We start from the raw sequence: 18,624 nt of genomic DNA, 5'->3' as shown, positions 1-18,624 counted from the left end.
CTTCCCGATATTGATGGTAAAGGCAAGATTGCATCAGAATTGAACTATTTTACTTTTTTACTTTTTTAAAGATGTCATTTATTTATGTTTAGAGAGAAGGGAAGGGAGGGAGAGAGAGAGGGAGAGAAACATCCATGTGTGGTCGCCTCTCATGCATCCCCCACTGGGGAGCTGGCTTACAACCCAGGCATGTGTCCTCACTGGGAATCGAACCGGCAACCCTTTTGTTCACAGCCCACGCTCAATCCACTGAGCTACACCAGCCAGGGCATATTTTACTTTTTAAATGGAGTAAAAGTTTGAGACCACTGGGAGCTAATGCAGTTCATGCCTGTTCACGGAGAGGCGCCCTGAGGAAACCGGAACGGCCCCGGGACCAGGCGGGCGTTGGACTGGTGTCTGCCGGAGCAAGGGATGAGATACCGTGTGTCCGTCTTCATTGCATCTAGCCCTAAAGGTCACTTCTTTTAGACTCCTTACATCTACTTTTAACCAGTAAAATGAGAGAGTAAATGCATTTTGAACCTCCTTTAAAATGGGGTGTCAGTAAGGAAATTTTATCTAACTCTTCAAGTACAAATCTAAATGTCATCCTTTTCCTAAGGCAAATATTTCTACCCAGTTACATGCAAAGTCTTTTATTGCACAGAGAAGAATGGATCTTACACCAAAGGTTCTTGTCGCAGGTTCTCTTTAGTCCCACTGATGTGGGGACGATTTAGTTTGATGATAAAAAGAGGTGTGTAAAACCACCTCATCTGACAATCTGTGCCGATTTTGGTGCGTCTGAAATGATCGTTTACTGTACGCTTGACTACATTGTTTGGGGCTGAAGGGAACGGAACGGACTAGCCCAGATGCATCTGATCATTGACAGGCAGAGGTGTTTAAATCAACAACTACAACGTTATGAGACAGATGCACTCCCACTAACCATGGCTTTTGCAGCCTGGCCCACGGTGCTTCAGAATGCCGTGGTTTTATGCTTTTTGTAAAATGCAAACCATATCCTGTGACACACTGCTGACACAGGAAAGAGTGTGTAAGGTAGTAAGAGTTCAACTGGTTGCATCTGCAACAGAAAATTCCAGGTAAATCCTTCTTTTCTTCCTCTGGGAGAGAAGCAAACCTGCCTGGATTCGTTTACTGCATTCGAGGCCTGTGTTAAAGTGCATTTCTGCAAAGAGCAGGCCCGAGAACAGAGTCATCAGCGAAAGGTCCCGTCCCACTTGGCTGATTCTGAGGCACAGGAAACAGGTGTGTGAGTTAGTTTGCTCTCCGGCCATAAACACTCTCTCATTTGCCTGGAAGGGGTAATAATGGATTCATGGGGAACGTGCAACTTCCCTTTGGAAGAAGAAGGAAATGCAGTTTTCAAAATTGATTTATGCCTCATTCAAAAACTGGTGGGAACAAATGGTATTTCTGACCCGGGAACCATAAACAGAATAGAACAAACATACTTTGACTTTTTTTCTTTTCCAATACTTAAGTATATCGAGGAGGGACTTTTCGTGTTGTCCCGGGATGAAGGACTTGAGGCTAAACTGAGGAGAAAGGAGAGTCATGTGCCCCCTTTTCCTAATCCCCCCTCCTTTCTGCAGGGAGAGAAGATGGGGCCGCGGGAGAGGGCCACACAGGGGCTCTGCCCCTGCCCCAGACCCTCACGTCTGCAGGAAGTGGGACGGGCACCCCTTTCCCTGGCAGACGCCGGCTTGCGTCCCAGTGTTCAGCGAGCTCATGAACGTGAGGGAGGGAGAATCAGAGAGGGACGGCAGCACCGGAGAGCAGCATTCACCCCCATGCCTGGATTCCCTGCCCCACAGCTGATGGCTCAAAAAGATTTGAGCCATTTGTCTGGAACCCCAAGAAAGGAAACCCAAGAAGCTAGAGGATTCTCGGGAAACACGGCAGGGAGGATGAAAGAGATTTTCTGGGAGAATATGAAGAGGGCTGTCCCTCTCTCCCCACAGGAGATTTTTTCCACGTCTCTACCAACCAGCTCCCTGGAGGATGTGCGGGACCAGGTAGAACTATTTCAGAGAACGGGGGGCCCCGGGGGGCATAAGGCTGAGCTGGCAAGAGGGGAGTTCCGGACTGGATGGCTTTGTCACAGCTGGATGTGGTTCAAAAGAAACGAGATGTGTCCAGGACGCTGTTAAGGGACAGGGGTGGGAGCTCTGTCAGCGCGTGGTGGGCAGCGGCAAGGTCTCGGGGACAGGGACAGTGCAGTGTGGGACTTCTTTCCTCTAGTAGATAGTGTTCTTCCTGCCTCCTAAAGAAATTCTCTCTTGCTTTTTCTTGCACTTTCTCTTTCCTTATTTCAAATGTTGTCCTCACTAAGACATCTATCGGGGGTTTAAGACATAGAGAACTGTGGCATGAGCTTCCTTTCCCTCGAGGTTGCCATCAAAGTCCCCCCAAGGCTCTCGAGCCTAAGGAATCCGGCCCATGAATTCCAGGGCGTGACCCTCCATTCGGGGGAAATAGAGATTTCAATGAGATTTTTTTATGTATCAAGTGTACACTGTTATTTGGTACTTCATTATTTCTCCATGGAGTATTTTATTTCCATAGTCCTGCTTTTATTTTGTTTCATTTCCTACTAATATCTTCACAAACAGATGGGGCTGGCGATTGCTTTGAAAATAAAGGGGGACACGAACCCACCCAGGGGTGATTCATCGCCATTCCGTAGTCAGCAGGGAGAGCAGACACGTCACCAGGGTGTGGCAGGGGCAGACCAGACTGTGTCACCGCCGGCTCGGACTTCGAGTCGACCGCAAGGAGGTGCACGAGCCAGTTATTTCCCCTGCGCGCTCATTTCATCGGTGCAAACAAGTCTTCAAATTTCATTAAGTGGCTTTGCATAATCTTTACTGAGGTCCTCATTCTGTGCTTTTTGTTCCTGATGTCTTTTGTGTTTTTACAGCTGCCAAGGTTAAATTCCTTTCACGTTCATTAGTGCTTACGAAACTCAGTCATGCCTTCCCCCCCTCAATTCTAATGGCAAATTCATCCTCGTGAAAGTAATTGACCGAACCTAAAAAAATGACTCTGGTGAAGGAAAAAGATATTATATAATTAGAAGAGCCGAACATGTCGTAATTGAGCATGAAGAACACTGTTGGATTGTTCTGTGTTCATTAAACAAAACATTTATTAAGCACTCGCTGGTGTCAGAACAAATGTCGGGTCTCAGGGATGGCGGTAAACGAGACACGACTCCTTCCCTCACGGAGTGCGCTGCCTGCGAAGGATTAATGAGTACCGTTTGGCGCTGTAGTGTTACGGAACAAGGTCTAACGTCAAGAAGCCGAGGAAGTCGTGAGTAGCCCCAGGGTCAAAGAGTAGATCAGGCCTAGGAGACGAAGGAGCAGCGTTGGGCAAAGGCCTTGGTGTTCGAGTTTGCATTCAGGGAAATGACAGGCTGCCCCTGGCTGCAGCCAGGAGAGGTGGAAGGGGAGGGACCCAATGGCCTTTGAGAGACCGGTCTGAAAGCTTTGCAATGACAGGGGCGCTCCCTTCCAAGGCACCCCACCGCGTTCCCATTCCGGTGCCTAGAGTTAGATTCCCACATGGCTCTGGTACCCTCGTGTGACCGTGATGCGAGCCCGCGCTGCCTTTTGGATCTCAGAACAAACCCAGACGGATTACGAGCCTCCTCTCTTGAACTCCCAGCTCTTTACATGGATTCTGTCTTTGCCAAGTAGGCCCGCGCCAAGCGGTGACGTGGTGCATGACCAAGAATTTTATTTCTGTTTGCCAAAGGGAACATTGTCCCTGCTGGTAACAGCCTTTCTTAGCAAGTGGTCACCAGGCACAGCCAGATGCACTCGGTCATCCAGTGTTTTATTTTCCTGTTTCCCAAAAGAAGTGGTAACATCACAGAAAGGTAAAGGTTTTAAGAGCGTTACTGTTCGGCAGTTGGCAGGCGTGTTAAAAGAGGCCGTAAAACACAGCAACGGGGAGGACCCGAGAGCAGAGTCCCAGAGGAAGCTAACGTTTACGGAGAGATGACTGTCATCCGGCATCTGCCCGGCGATTTGTCTCCATTACCTCATTTTGTCCACCCCAGTGAGGCCGAGAGCGTTTTCTGCAGAAGCGGGAAAGAGTCACTGAGAAGTTCAGTAGCTCACAAGATTGCCGTTAGAATTCAGATCTATCAGACCCCAGGGCGTCCTCAGCATCCCGAAGAGGAAATGAAGAGAAATGAAATACATCTTGAAAATACAGGGTTTAAGAAAACTTATGCACACTTTGATAACATCGATAAGTATCTTATCTCCCTAGTAATCCTTTAGAGAAAACTCGAAGTTTAAAAAGGCTTTTGAAACCCTGTAGATGGTTGATGTGACTTGTTACCTGCGTAGGCCCACTCAGAATCCATGGAGATTATGAAGTATTTGGATTTTTATAGATTTATCCCCTTTCTTCCTGAATGTGTATTTCCCGTGCTTGCCAGAGTTCACAAGCTTTATTCGGCAAAAGTAATTGGAATTGTACAAAATGGGGGAAAGGGCTATTGGATATTTAGAACAAACTTTTCCTAGGTTGAATATTTTATAAGCAGACAGGTCCAGAATAAAAGAAACTGCACTTCCTGTTTAAATGTATTTTCTTAATACTTTTGGGATCCCTTTTGGAGACCCTGACTTGTACCACAAAGAAATAGTTTTTCTTCACAGCCGTACAGTTGGAAGAAAGCCACTAGCATGATATATAGATAGAAATTAAGAATATATTTTCTATGAGTCAAATGGCTGAGTTGACATGTACCCATTGATAATTTTTTTAAAAAGCAAACTCAGCTACAGCTGCCAAGCGGTCCCCATAAATGAGACAAAGCGGGCCACACTGTCGATTCTACAAAGCCAGGGTTGCGTTTGGCCGTGCGTGCCCACACAGACGCCAACAGAGACCAAAAGTCAATGCACGGTCAGAAGAGATGCTCTCATTTATGGGACTGTGGGAAACTCCTACTTTCTAGGAAGCTTCTCCAGGGTGCGGGTGTGCGCGTGTCTGTGGTACCCGCATTTGTAAGGGGCGCCCGCACCTGGGCCGCCACACAGACACTTCCAGCTGGGACGCCCGCTTCCCCGCGGCGGCAGCCGCCGTGTTGGACCCACATTCACCGATTTTCTCTGTGTGTTGTGTGTGTCCGTGCGTGTGTGTGTCCGTGTGCTGCAGGGAAGGCCAGCAGTCCCCGGAGCAGTGGCAGAAGACGTACGGCAGATGCTCTGGCAACGAAGTGTACCACATCACCTTGGAGGACAGTGCGTTCTTTGCGGAATACGAAGGAAAGAGTTTTACATATGCTTCTTTCCACGCACACAAAAAGTATGTGTCTGCTTCCAGGGTGGCGTGAAAATACGACTCCATCGGACCTTTTCAATGTGGTTTTCCAAAACACAAGTCGTGTTGGTCGGTGCTCATGAGTGGCAAATATTCTGAGGTTTCACGTCATTACTGAGACATTTGAACTTGGGCCTGGTGGGTGGTCCCCACAAGTTCAGACAACCAGGGATACAGTGTAATTCAGTAGAAATATTTACTTTAGTGACTTTTAAATTATCTTTGAAAGATTTTAATCCATTAAGAATTCACAATATATAAAAATGAATCTTTTTATAGATCTGAATTTTAAACTGTTGATTAAAAATTTAAACAAAGTAATAATGAAAGTTATAAAAACTAGACATTTTAAAAAACTTGTTTTGGCAAGGGAAATAGGTTAAAAAAAGATAGTTCCTTCTAATTCAAACATAGAACATTATTTTATTTTCTTTTTATAACATATTTACTTTAGAGATAAAAAAATTTTATCAGAATAATGTATTATCAGTATTATAAGTATATTAATATAACATTTTTAGGGTTTGTAATATATCTGGTATATTTCACTAATCCAATATCCAATGTACTCACTCCATGCTGAGCCTCAATATGATTTCATTTGTATATATACTGTTGATGTTTAAAAATATTTTAAAGCTTGACTTATTTATAATATTATAAGACATGTCAAAATATACATATTCAGGACATTTTGTTTTTGGAGCATAACCTGGAAAAGTAGAAATTTTTAGGTAATGTTTGTTACAGTCAGTGGTTGTTATTTCTCCTAATTAAGCTACGCACTTATTCAAGACTATTTGAAATGTGTTTTTCTAACATTTAGAGTAAACCAAACATGGTAGAAACAGAACAAAAATAAGTGTAAGGACCCCGATTCTTTCTCATACGATGTTGGGTAAGTTCCTTCCTCTCCATTAGGCTAACGGCTCTCAAACATTTTTAACTAAAGTAAGAAATACTGTTTTACCTTTTTTGACCAACGTAAGGTGTGAGTTTTATGATAAACTCCAGTACACACACACACACAAAATTTACTAACGTTTATTGCCCTTACTATATGGTATGCACTCTGATGTTTTCTATTCTCTTTTATTCTTCTTCATGTATGTACATAAATATATGTAATAACCAGCTAGATTGGTTTCTCAACACACTAAGGACCCAGTTTTCCTTAAAAAAACACGAGTCTTAAACTTTCAGGATACTTTCAAGCTTTAAAAGGCTCTGACTGGGGGCTTTACTTTTCACCTGCTTTTTAAGAGTTGAATTATTTTCTGACGTATGCAAACTTAAGAAAACAACACTCAGACCTTTGCTGAATTACAATCCTTAAACTCTTCTGTTGTCTTTTTTGTATTAAGGTTTGGTGTCTGCTTGATTGGTGTTAGGAGGGAGGATAATAAAAACATTTTACTGAATCCAGGTCCTCGATACATTATGAATGCCACAGACATTTGTTTTTACATCAATATAACCAAAGAAGAGAATTCGGCATTTAAGCAGCAAGACCAGCAGAAAAGAAGCAAGGCCTCTCGGTCGCTCTACCACGGACCCTCGCGGCTGCCTGTGCACAGCATCATTGCCAGCATGGGTGAGAGCAAACGCACTTGAAAAGGCTACTGGTTTCTTCCTAAAGATATGATAAATATACTTCAATTGTATGAAAAGTTCAAGGTCAAATTCAGAATACACGCTTTGGTGTAACTAAATATACAGAACATGGTTCTAAGCTGTTAAATTGGTAAACAAAAAAAATATTAAGCTCATTCAAAGCAGCCAACAATTGTTTTAGATTCCCTGTGAGGACCTAAGAACCTGCCGGGTCTGTACCCCATTCGTGGGGACTCCCCTCACACACCGGGGGGCTTTCCCAAGTATTCCTTGTTTTTCCCAGAACTCCCCTTCCATCCCTTATCTCGTTCTCACCATTCGACTTGGCTTCTCGGACACAGAAGTTAACTTATAAGAAAATCCAGACAAGTAACTTATAAGAAAATCCAGACAAATCTTCCCACCGAACTTCCTACAAACCTACACATAGAGTTTCTGTCACAAGAAAAATAAGTTCTTTCTTTTGACACATCTTAAGGCGTTTGCATATGCTACAGACCTGTCTCTCTTTACTTCACGGGACTTCACTCTTTACTTTTAATTCCTCCACATTATCTAACTTCACCCCCCCAACACACTGGCAAATTCCTCTCTCTCCCTCTCTCTCTCTCTCTCTCTTCATAATTCTACACACACACACACACACACACACACACACACACACATACTCTGGACCAACATCTTTGTAGATAGATTTCTCCAAACGGTTGTCTTCGGTTCCTGGCTTGAAATCTTACTGTTCCCTCTGGGGACCTTGGGAGTCAAAGAAAGAGAGTGAATAGATTGACAGACCGTAGACCTCCTTTAGGGAAGAAAGTGAAAGACATCTGTTGGTTGAAGGGGACTGAAAAGTAGTGGATGAATTGATTATACTTCCCTCCAGAAAGACGGCAGGTGATGGTGTCGGGGAAAGAGGCCGGACACAGGGGCGAGCAGCCGTTAAGGAGCCGTCACTAAATCGAGGCTATGACCCTGAGTGGGAAGGGCCTTAAGCGGTCTAGACTTGCTGTGCTTACTTCCCCGGGTTTCCCCGGGCCTCTGCGCTCACCATTGTCTGTCAGACCAGACGTCAGTTGTCGTGACTTCAGAGTTGCCTGTTGGCCACAGGGACAGGTTCCTTTGTCCTCCTGTCCCCAACCCCGCTGTCCTTTATCGCATCATTCTGCGCACTTTCTGTGTGGTATTTGTCATCGCCTAAAAGGACTCTTCTTATTTATTTGTCTACTTGCTTATTTTAAAGGTAGATCCATACATTTAGAAGCCTTGTCTGTCTTATTCCCAGCGGATGTCAAGTTCCTAGAATTGTACTTGTCACATAGTAGGTACTCCATAAATATTTGTCGTATAAATGTAAAATATGAATGGTCCTATGATAAAAAGTGGTTACAGATAAGAGAAAGATAAGTCACCAAAATGGAGGGAAGGATAATATAATGAGACATCCGAAAACTTGAAATACCCAGTAATTTGTTGATAATTTTATATAAATGTGTATTGAAACAAGGGATATTCTTTTACTGTAAATTCCTAAGCATTTCGGCATTTCACAGATCTTACATTTTGTGCTATAGAGCTAAACTCAGCAATAAACTTTTACACCAATACAGTATTTTTTGTCCAGGTGGACAAAAATGCCCACAGGAAAAAGATGTACGTAACCTTTGAGATGAAAGGGGAAACGAGCTTTCCTTGTCACACTGATGGCTTTTCATGTCACTTCGATCGTGAAATGACGGACACGTCACAACTGTGGCAGGCGCCCTGACGGCTTTTCCTGTCTCGTTGCGCCAGGTACCGTGGCTATAGACTTGCAGGACACAAGCTGCCGGTCGGCCAGCGGCCCTACCCTGGCCCTCCCCGCAGAAGGGGTCAAGGAGGTCAGAAGGCCCAGCATTGCGCCTGTTCTGGAGGTGGCAGACACGTCGTCCATCCAAACCTGTGATCTTCTCAGCGACCAGTCAGAAGACGAAACTGCGCCAGATGAAAAAATGTCCTCAAACTTAGAGTACGTTTGGACACTCTCAGATTTCCTGGGATCTGTGCTCGCCTTGGGAACCACTGTCACCCCAGAATGAACCCCAGAATCAGCCCTCTACATTTCCACATTCCTACCAGGCCAGCCTTCCGGCCAGGCAGTGGCGGTCTGGAGGACAAAGTAGCTAGGCCCTCAGATTTCCGATTCCTATTTACAGGGTAGGGGCAGAAGTAGGTTCACGGTGCTGAGTGCTTGAAACACAGTTTACTCTTGTATTAGCATTTATTAATGACTGTATTATATTCCATATGAACAACTGTAAACCCACTTTTGCCCCACCCTGGATATTTCCAGGCAGTTTTCTCTAACAGATCCTTTATCCTTAAAGAAGAAAGAACCTAAATCAGTATTTGCATGATAGAAGCTGCCTTTTGTAATTGTTGGTTTGCAGTAAGTTCTATTGTACCTTTTACCTTTAATTCACTTTCTCCCATGTCCGTGCTGAAGTTCAGTCAGCTACTCAGTGACCCGTGACAGAGGTTCCTCCATCACACACCCCTTCTTATCTCCGTGTGCAGCAGGTTTTGTGTAATTTGCAGCGATAACGTTTTGAATAGGTGAATAAATGCTCTTGTTCTCTTTGCTCAGCTTCCACAGCAAACAGTCGCGATGCACACTCCGTTACCCATGTTTAGCTTTCAGCAGAGTTTGTTCACTTGGCACATCCCCGAGTTATATTTCTCTTCCGTGAGCAAAGCGCGGCGGTCAGCAGGCTTGGCGGGGGAGTCGGAAACCATGGGTCTTGCGTCTCAGTCCCCCTTTCTGGGGCTTTGTGTGAGGGAATTCGATCTAACAGTCTGACCCTCGGTGTCTTCCCCTGCGCACTGAGCACGCTCGTACGCGTTGGCCCCTAGTGTCCACACGGAGACTGAGACCCCACAGAAAATGCGCTCGTGAGGATGCTTTCTGTGCAGAGCACGCATTCAGGGGGTGCCGGTTATTAGGGGGTGTCAGTAGTGGTGATGGCAACACCATTCAGACGCTTCTCCCAGTGTTTCTCATAAAGCAGGCAATCAGAGAATGCTGGATTAAACCGGGATTAACTAAAATGTAATGGAAACTTGGGAAAATCCTTCTTTAATTCTTCCCACTTTTTACAAATGTAGTACATGGAACTTTGCTGTAGCCACAGAACACAGTCCACTCTGAGAAATCAAAAGTGCTCCAATGTATTGATGAGATATTTGCTAGACACAAAGAGAGGTTTGACCCCCAGGGTATTGCCAGCAATGGTGTGGTGGGGTGTATGGAAATTTTTTCTTCGCGCAAAGCTCTGAAAGGATTAAGAGGTAGAGAGGTTCTATTTTTAGAAAACAAAAAAGAAGTGACAGTGAGAATTCTCAACTTTTAAATTTGCAAAATGTGCTCCTTTGAAAATAGTTTCAACTAGATTTGAATTTTTTTTATTAGAAGGTAAAGTTTTTGTCAAGAAAACAAGGAGAGCGTGTTCATATTGAACACAGGAATTTTGCCTCCAGGAAATTTCCTTTTATTTCTCAATTTTCATCCAAGCTGGTACTTTTTGACAGTCTCAGTCTGGAAATTAGCACAGCCAAAATGTGCCGGTGGCTCTTTTTCTAAGTCAGCAAACTGAATATCCTTGGCAGTATTTTAAGCACGATTCCAGCAAAACCTCTTTTGGGTGGGTGTTTAACTCAATAATTAATTCAATATTTACTCCTTGTCAGTAATGCACCCGTAACTAATGCATACTGATAGAGTGAATCATGATAATAGATTTTGCTTTAAATGTGTTCCGTGAAAATTAACATTACTATTTTTAAATCTATCTAAAGCTTTTAAACTGAAGATTGGCCACGTCCTTTTGTAAAGCACAGTAAATATTTCCAGCTTTTTGCACCACGTGGTCTTTGCCGCAGCTGCTCCCGTCTGACTGGAAGCGGGAGCACGTCTGGAGGAAGCCCCGTAAACGAAGGGCTTGTCTGTGTTCTGAAACAACTTGTAGATGCCGACGTTTGAATTTCACACACCATGTGATGTGTAGTAGTAGTCTTCCTTTGACGTTTTCCAACCACTGAAACATAGAAAAACCACGTGTAATTCACAGAACCAGGCGATGGGCCCTGGTCTGCCTCCCCCCATTCTAAATCCACTTCCTTATCGAAATGTAGCTACAACGTGAAGTCACCGTGTCTGGCTTTACCGACGTAGAGGGTCGTAGCTGTGACTCAGTCGTCCCGCTCTGCCCGTGCCGTTCAAGGTGACGCAGAATCTCGTATTGCTTTGCAGGTATGCTAAAGGCTACCCGCCCTACTCTCCCTACATAGGGAGTTCGCCCACGTTCTGCCATCTCCTTCATGAAAAAGTGCCATTTTGCTGCTTGAGACTAGACAAGGTAAGCATTTGCTACTGTTATTTCCTGCACATTTAAATTATGCTTTTTGGTGCTGGCTGGTGTGGCTCAGTGGATTAAGTGCTGGCCTGCAAACGAAAGGGACGAAGGTTTGATTCCCAGTCAGGACACAGGCCCGGGTGAGGGGCCAGGTCCCCAGTAGGGGGTGCTCGAGAGGCAACTACACGTTGATGTTTCTCTCCCTCTCTTTCTCCCTCCCTTTCCTCTCTCTAAAAATAAAATAAAATATTTTTAAAATTACTCTATTTTGTAATTGCATATAGTCAAATCAATTTTACAGCCTATTACATATGAAATAATTTTGTACACAGTAAACTAGGTTCGAACATATTATCTTTGCAAATGTAAGTGTAATACATAACACGGTGAGTTTTACCTTCATCGCGGCATTAAAGTTGTCCAGCTGCTTTATCTCTCTGTGAAATTACCCGATGACTCAGAGGTGCCTGGCTCTCAGACCTGCGGACTCTCATGTCCAGCGGCCACAAAATCCCTCCCTGTATTCTGTGCTGGAAATGTTCCAGGTTCTTTAATTATACTACCACTTTATGTATGGAAATGAAGTATGCCTTCAGCTTCATTTTTCCAGCCTCACTGAAGTATGATTGACAAGTAGAAGTTATATATATCTGCAGTATGTAATATGATGTTTTCATATATGTAAACATTGCGATCACTTTTAGATAGAGACACCTAGCGATGAGTTTACTTTACAGTAGAACATGGGCACACACATGTTGCTGATTCTTCCTCCCTCCACATTAGGAGGAAGAAGCACATTACATATTTGCAATTGATTTGTCTGATCATGCACATCATTGCCCAAAGCATGCTGGAAAGGTGAACATAGGAAAATGTAACTATTTTCAAATCTGTTAGGAGATAAAGAAGTTACTGGGTTAGATTAATTTTATATATCCATGTATCCTAATTTTTTTCCACCAAATTTTAGTGGGGTATGAACACCGCATTTCTTTGTTTCATTTTTCTTCTTTAGAGTTGTCAGCATAACTACTATGAAGATGCAAAAGCCTATGGATTCAAAAATAAACTAATTATAGTTGCAGCTGAAACGGCTGGAAACGGATTGTATAATTTTATTGTTCCTCTCAGGGCGTATTATAGACCAAAGAAAGAACTCAACCCCATCGTTCTGCTATTGGATAACCCGTAAGTATACTTACAAGTAAATAACACCAGCAAGATGAAGAGTGCTTAACATTATATCAAAAATAGTTTGTTTGCATTTGCTTATAATATTTTAAATCAGACACATTATGGCACGTGATGCATTTGGCGATGTATCCTGGGCTGCGGTACAAGTTCATCACTGAATGTGGTTGTATCTCACAAACACAACTTGAAGCATTGCTGGAATACCCTGAGCTTTTTGGTTGGAACTATTTTGCAAGTGGTCATCACTCCACACCAGTGGGCACACGCCACCAAAATAATTACAGTTATTTCCTCAGATTAATCAACTAGACTGGAAGGGCTCTGCCCCAACTGGGTGCTTCGCTGTCTTTCTAAAGAACCGTTAATTATCAGAAAGCACATTAATGGCCCGTTTTCCGTTGTGCCGTGAGTTATGATGGCTCTTTCACTGTTAGAAGGATACCTTTGCTAATGTAACACGAATCAGGAATGCTTTACCCTGCTCACTAACTTGGAAAATGTTGGGTTGATGTACTCTTGTGAAATTAGACGATGCCAGCATTTCAAAATCCTTGTGCAAATATAAATATAGGTCACTGAATGCTATTATCAAACGTACTGCATCCTAAAATTATAATATGCCTCTCTGTGACTGACAATTAGCAGCAGATGGCTGCTGGATCAGTACCACAGTTTAGGAGCCTCCAACTCTCCTTTTCCCTTCCAAAGTGATGCAAATTTCAGGATGAACTGAATGAGGCCAGAATCTGTTGCCTTGTCTCTGCCTTTAAAATGTATCAAATGAAGTTTCTCAAAACAGAGATATCTCCCCAATATGTAACAACTTCATGGTTTTGTCCATTCTGAACATACCAATATCGAGGTATTTACTGATGCATCCTTTTTTAGCATCACTGTTACATTGATGCTCGACTCTAAAAACTGAGCAGACTCCTAGAGACTTCAGTTTAATTATTCTCACGTATGATGACCCATGGCTCTTTGATACTACGTGGGCATCCCAGCACAGGTGAGGTCAGTGTAGGGCAGGTGACGGGGAACAGAAACTTGGACCTAACGTCAGGAGAAATAGAAGCTTACTCGTTTCATACGCATCTTGGGAGCGTTAGAGGTGGGTTGTGGGGTGGCCACGGCAACAGAGCGGTTGCAAAGCCCGCCAGGGCCCTTGACTGGATGCTGCTTTGGGGACTTCTCTGCTGGACAGTGCTAAGGGACTGGTGGAACTGTCACACAGAGATGCCCACTTAACTACGTGAAACCAAACGTGTCATTTTAGCTCCTTTTTGCTTAAGTTGAGCCACTCTCTTAGCGACAGGATTGGAGACAGGGGCACCTGCAAACCGACTGCCATGGGCCACCCCCTTCTGGTGTGGCCTGCACCAAAGGGGTTAACTCAGGCCCCAGAATGTGGAAGGAAGGCAGAAGGAGACTTGGAAAGGGAGAAGCGTTACTGTGCTTATGGCATCGCTGTGGTAAAGTGTACGAGCGGTCCTTCCCCCACTGCTGTGTGTATCTCCTGTCTGCATCCTGGACCCCGATTCAATGTGTGTTGGGGGTGGGAGTCCCCCTGCCTCCAATAAGCAATGCTGACTGGGGACGCCAGCGGGGGTCCTCCAATTCATCCCAGTCCCGATACCAGCTGCCCAGAGATAGCATCAGCTCTCACGGGGTAAGGGCTCAGTCCTATAAGAATGTCCCCCACCCCCTGCTTTAGAAGCCAACTGCAAATTGCAAGCCCAGGTCAATTCCAGAATTAGAACTTTCTAGGCCATTCATAGTTCCTTGTTCTTTTACCTATATGATATTATCTAACTTACAGGTTTTTGATAGATACAAAAAATACATGGTCAGTTCTTTTTAGAAACAAACATTGTGTTTTAGCTTTGGGTTACTTTGCATGAAAAATTTCCTTTGCTTCTCTAATGACTTAACATTTTACAGTCCAACCGTTCCCATGACACTGGCTGTTGGAGGATTTTTGTGGGGTCTGTTTTCTCCCAGAGGGTATAACTGCAGGCTGTAAAATTTACTAGCTTCTGAGTTCTTCCCGAAAGTGGTATCTAATATTTTTATTTGCTGTCCTCTGTCCCTTCAATCAAAAATGAGGAAGCAGAAACTAAACACCACCAAGTCATGTTCCAGGAAGGTTTATGGAATCCTTCTTCCAGGAAGGCGATCGGGTTGTTCTGCAGTGGCTAGTGCCTGGCAGCGTGCCCTACACCGCTGCTAAGAAATACCAAACAGAATGCTTATTTCTAAAAAGGTTTCCATGTTCTAAGAATTCGCACCCTAGTGATTGTCCACGATGCACGTATTAGTTAGCTTAGTGGGATTGGACTTTGTTTTAAATTCACGAGTATTGATGAAAATAATTTGCAGTACATGGCTATCTAGGAAATTTAGTTGAAAGACCGATTAATTCAATATAACAGAAAGAACAACCGATTTAAAATCCTGGTAAGTATGGGGTTTGAGTATATGAATTACATTTATAATATTCACACATAACATGTCAAAATATGTGTTCACCATGTTTTCGAATAGAAAGCCTTCCAGATCCCTTACGGCGATTAAATAAAATCAGCCTCACGGGAAAACGCCTCGCACTTGGCATTGGTTCCTTAGAGCCGGTCTGAGTTCGGACTGGTTGGCCCTCCACTTTGTTTGGTCTGTTGTTGTGCCGTGATGATTTCATGACGATTTCTACCCCGACCTTGAAGGTCACCTGGTCACCTGCTCGCAGCGTTTCAGGAGAAATGGGAAAGAGAGGGAAGAGCTTTGGACCATGTGACCCACAGCAAAGCAAAGTCGAAGGGCAAGGTCTAGGCATCTGTCCCTGATTTTTACAGCATCAGGGTTGCACTGGCCCTTTACCGAGTCAGTCTTCTTTCCCCAGAGAGAGTCCAGCAAACGCAGCTCTGCTGATCTCAGAAGTCACGGTCAAGGGTCTGGCAGGCCAGCGTTCTCCTTAAAGGCATCCTCGCTTCGGCCTCACACAGACAGGGGACCAGGTTTAAGTCCAGCCTCTCGACAGGCCTGTTGTCGCTCCCCGATTTTCTCTCTACACCCCAATTTTCTCATTAGGAAAATGAGTACAACATTTATCTTAACACTGGTGCAAAATTGGACTCATGAAAGTCAGCCAGGAAATGACAGGTCCCCTCCCTTCCACCACTCGAGACGTCGACACTGCCAGGGTTCTGACTGATGCGCGGGCTGGCGCATGCACCCCCGGTCAACGGGGAGAGGGAGATTTATCCCAAGTAGTGGAAATGTAACTACTCTTGTATTTTCAGGGAGGAAATAACCCACTTAACGGTGAAATTATGAAATGCTAACAAAATAAACTGTCTCGCTGCCTTCATTTCTTGAATTTGAAATAAAGAAATTAAGTTTATTATAGGAATTCGTAAAGTGGAAAAATAATGATCTTCGAGTTTTCAAATCCATGCAAATTCACAAACCTTTTCATTTCCTAGTAATAGCTAGCTAATTGATATTTGCGTGTGGTGGCAGTTTTTACAGTGAAAGGTTTTTGTGAGGACGTGATGCTCTCGGCTCATGAGGAGGAGGCCTCTTTCTTTAAAGATGAGGCGAGGTCACACTTTGACTAGTGCGGTGCACCTCTTATTTCTGTAACTCCCACCAATTATTTTATACTTGTTGAATTTTTATTTTTTATTACTAGTTAATTTCAGCACGTTTTGTTCAACAATGCGTATTGAGAAATTCAATAATTTCAAAGTTGAATTACTTTTACTTAGGCTTTTTACAATGCATATATTCCATGGGTACATACACCATATTTATTTATTGATCTGCTGATATATTAAGGGGTATAATTCTGTATCTTCTTTGAGAAAGCTGCTCTCAGTAGGCAGGCTAATTTAGTTTCTTTGGGTCAACCAAGAAAAAACTGACTCATTTCTCATTTTACAAGGCCTTCTCTGGCCCAATAATTTTTAAATTCACTGCCAAGACGTTTTAGTCATAGTTAAGAGTATCAATTCAGTACTTTTGTAGCATCATGCCATAATGTTTCTGATTTACAAAGCTGAAAACGTGTTTTTATAATTCCGAGGCCACTGTATTATTCATAACAAGCACAAGTGATACTTCCTAATTAATGTTAAGAGGAAAAGAGTACCTACATAGATCTTGTCAGCGGTATGTAGTTCTGGAAATGCCGACTAAGTCAGTCGCCCTCCTTTCCCTGGGAGTGCTGCCGCCATTGTGACACTGTGTTTCATTTTGTGACCCACCCGCCACCTAGGCCAGAAATACACTTTCTGGACGCAATCTGTTGGTTCCCAATGGTTTACTACATGGTGGGCTCTATCGACAAGTAGGTGACAGAGTCTGGCACGCGAACCAGTGTGTGTCCTGTGGCCCGCCCCGCGCTGTGCCCCGTGTTGCATGACCAGTGGAGTGGGCTGTTCTGGCTGTGCATACGTGCTGTCATCTGCATGTGTGATGTCATCTGCGTAGGTGATGTCATCTGCATACGTGATGTCATCTGCATGTGGTGCGTGTCGTTCCGTGTTGTAGCCATCTTGCACTCGAACTCCCTGAGCAGTGATCTGTGGTGGCATCACAGCAAATCTGGCTGCATGTCCATTTTCTCCGTTCTGTCCGGTTGCTAAAGCTGCTTCAGCTTTGTGTCGCCTGCAGCAATAGCGTTGCTACTTCTGGTGTCCGGCAGAGAGAAGTCTGCAGCTTCAGCATGGCGGTGCACCGCCGCCATGCCCCTAACTTCAGGGAACCTCCCACATAGTTCAGAAAAGCTCCTTTTAAGTCAGGGTTACAGAATGGGGCCTTTCCTTAGGAGCGAACTTTAAGAACACATCTCAGGGTCCATCATTTCCGAAAATGTGTTCATTAAAAGGTCAAATGTGTACGATGGTTTAGTATTAAAATACAGTTCCTTGATATGCGTGCACATGACATTATAGAGATGTAAGTACTAACAGATCATAAAACTAATATGCTTACAAAATAGGTTAACTTTTTATTTAAAAAAATGCCAGTCAGAGCCTTCAAAATAAACTGTTTAACTTTATCAGTTGAGCACTTTCATGCTTACGCTTCACCCTGCGGGTGTTGAAAAGACAAAGTTATTAATGGGACAGTGTTTCAGCTGTGGGTGCATCGAAGACCAAACAGAGAGATACATATTTAGCCTCCATTCTACATTAACATTTACATCGTCACTTGTCATAACAGTAACCAACTAACCGCAGTGCAGTTAGATCTGTAAACATGATATAAATTTATGAAAGAGAACTTAATCCACACTTAATCAGTAGGAATGTTCCTTTGAAATGATAGTATTCAATTAAAATTCATTAGGGAAACAGGATGTTTAAAAGACAAGAAAGGAACCTCCCCCCATCTTTGCTTATGTAAACTATGAAATGAATTCGCCCTCTGTACAAGTGTGCACGGCGAGGAGAAGACCCGAGAGCATCTAATTCCTGTTTAAAGGACGGACACCAGGTTGGTGATTGTTGAAGCAGGTCACTGGTAGGTACGTGAGGGTTCACTATTCTCTTTTGCTCCTGTTCAAAATTTTTCTTGAAAACCCCTTTGAATTCAAACACACTCCTTTACACGTTAACATTCACGTTGTAGTTCTCCCGGAAAGTCTTAGAGAAGGCCTGAAAGGGAAACAGGGCCAATTACAGATGCTCTGTAACTTTTTCCATCCCCGTTGACTTTTTTCTTGCGCTGCCATCTGGTGGCCAAACTGTGTAAAGCAGCCACGCTGAAGATTGTTGGTGGGTGGTGGAAGAAAAGGTGCTAGTTATAAGAATACACTGGCAGCCTAATAAAATAGGAAAATAGAATATAATGCACTATTAAATGGATTTAAATATAATAACTTAAAGTTAAAATGCAAAGAATAAAAATGTTGCCCCAGGGTTCAGATACGCCATTCCAATCGGTTAAAAATATTTTTGATAGACTTAAACTCAAATTTAGTATCAGTTACTAATCTCACTTGCCCAGATTATATGTGAACAACAACAGCCAGTAATCTGAGTATGGAATTAGCTGATACCTTAAGGGA

General features: G+C 43.6%; 1 protein-coding gene across 2 annotated transcripts in view; it reads left to right on the top strand.

Annotated features, from left to right (window-relative positions):
* KCNT2 (potassium sodium-activated channel subfamily T member 2) overlaps nt 1-18,624 on the top strand; it is a 197,293-nt gene that overhangs the window by 137,402 nt on the left and 41,267 nt on the right. Inside the window, exons 15-20 of one of the 2 annotated variants that reach the window (XM_045817677.1) lie at nt 5,191-5,340; nt 6,720-6,949; nt 8,761-8,974; nt 11,255-11,360; nt 12,376-12,548; nt 16,828-16,899. In XM_045817677.1, the coding sequence (XP_045673633.1) occupies nt 5,191-5,340; nt 6,720-6,949; nt 8,761-8,974; nt 11,255-11,360; nt 12,376-12,548; nt 16,828-16,899 (945 nt within the window). The remainder of the gene's footprint in view (nt 1-5,190; nt 5,341-6,719; nt 6,950-8,760; nt 8,975-11,254; nt 11,361-12,375; nt 12,549-16,827; nt 16,900-18,624) is intronic. The other variant, XM_045817680.1, reaches the window with a different exon arrangement.

This window comes from Phyllostomus hastatus, unplaced genomic scaffold (assembly GCF_019186645.2).
Source record: "Phyllostomus hastatus isolate PE091 unplaced genomic scaffold, TTU_PhHast_1.1 phas_contig_148, whole genome shotgun sequence".
NCBI lineage: Eukaryota > Metazoa > Chordata > Mammalia > Chiroptera > Phyllostomidae > Phyllostomus > Phyllostomus hastatus.
This window is presented reverse-complemented; position numbering and strand designations above follow the sequence as displayed.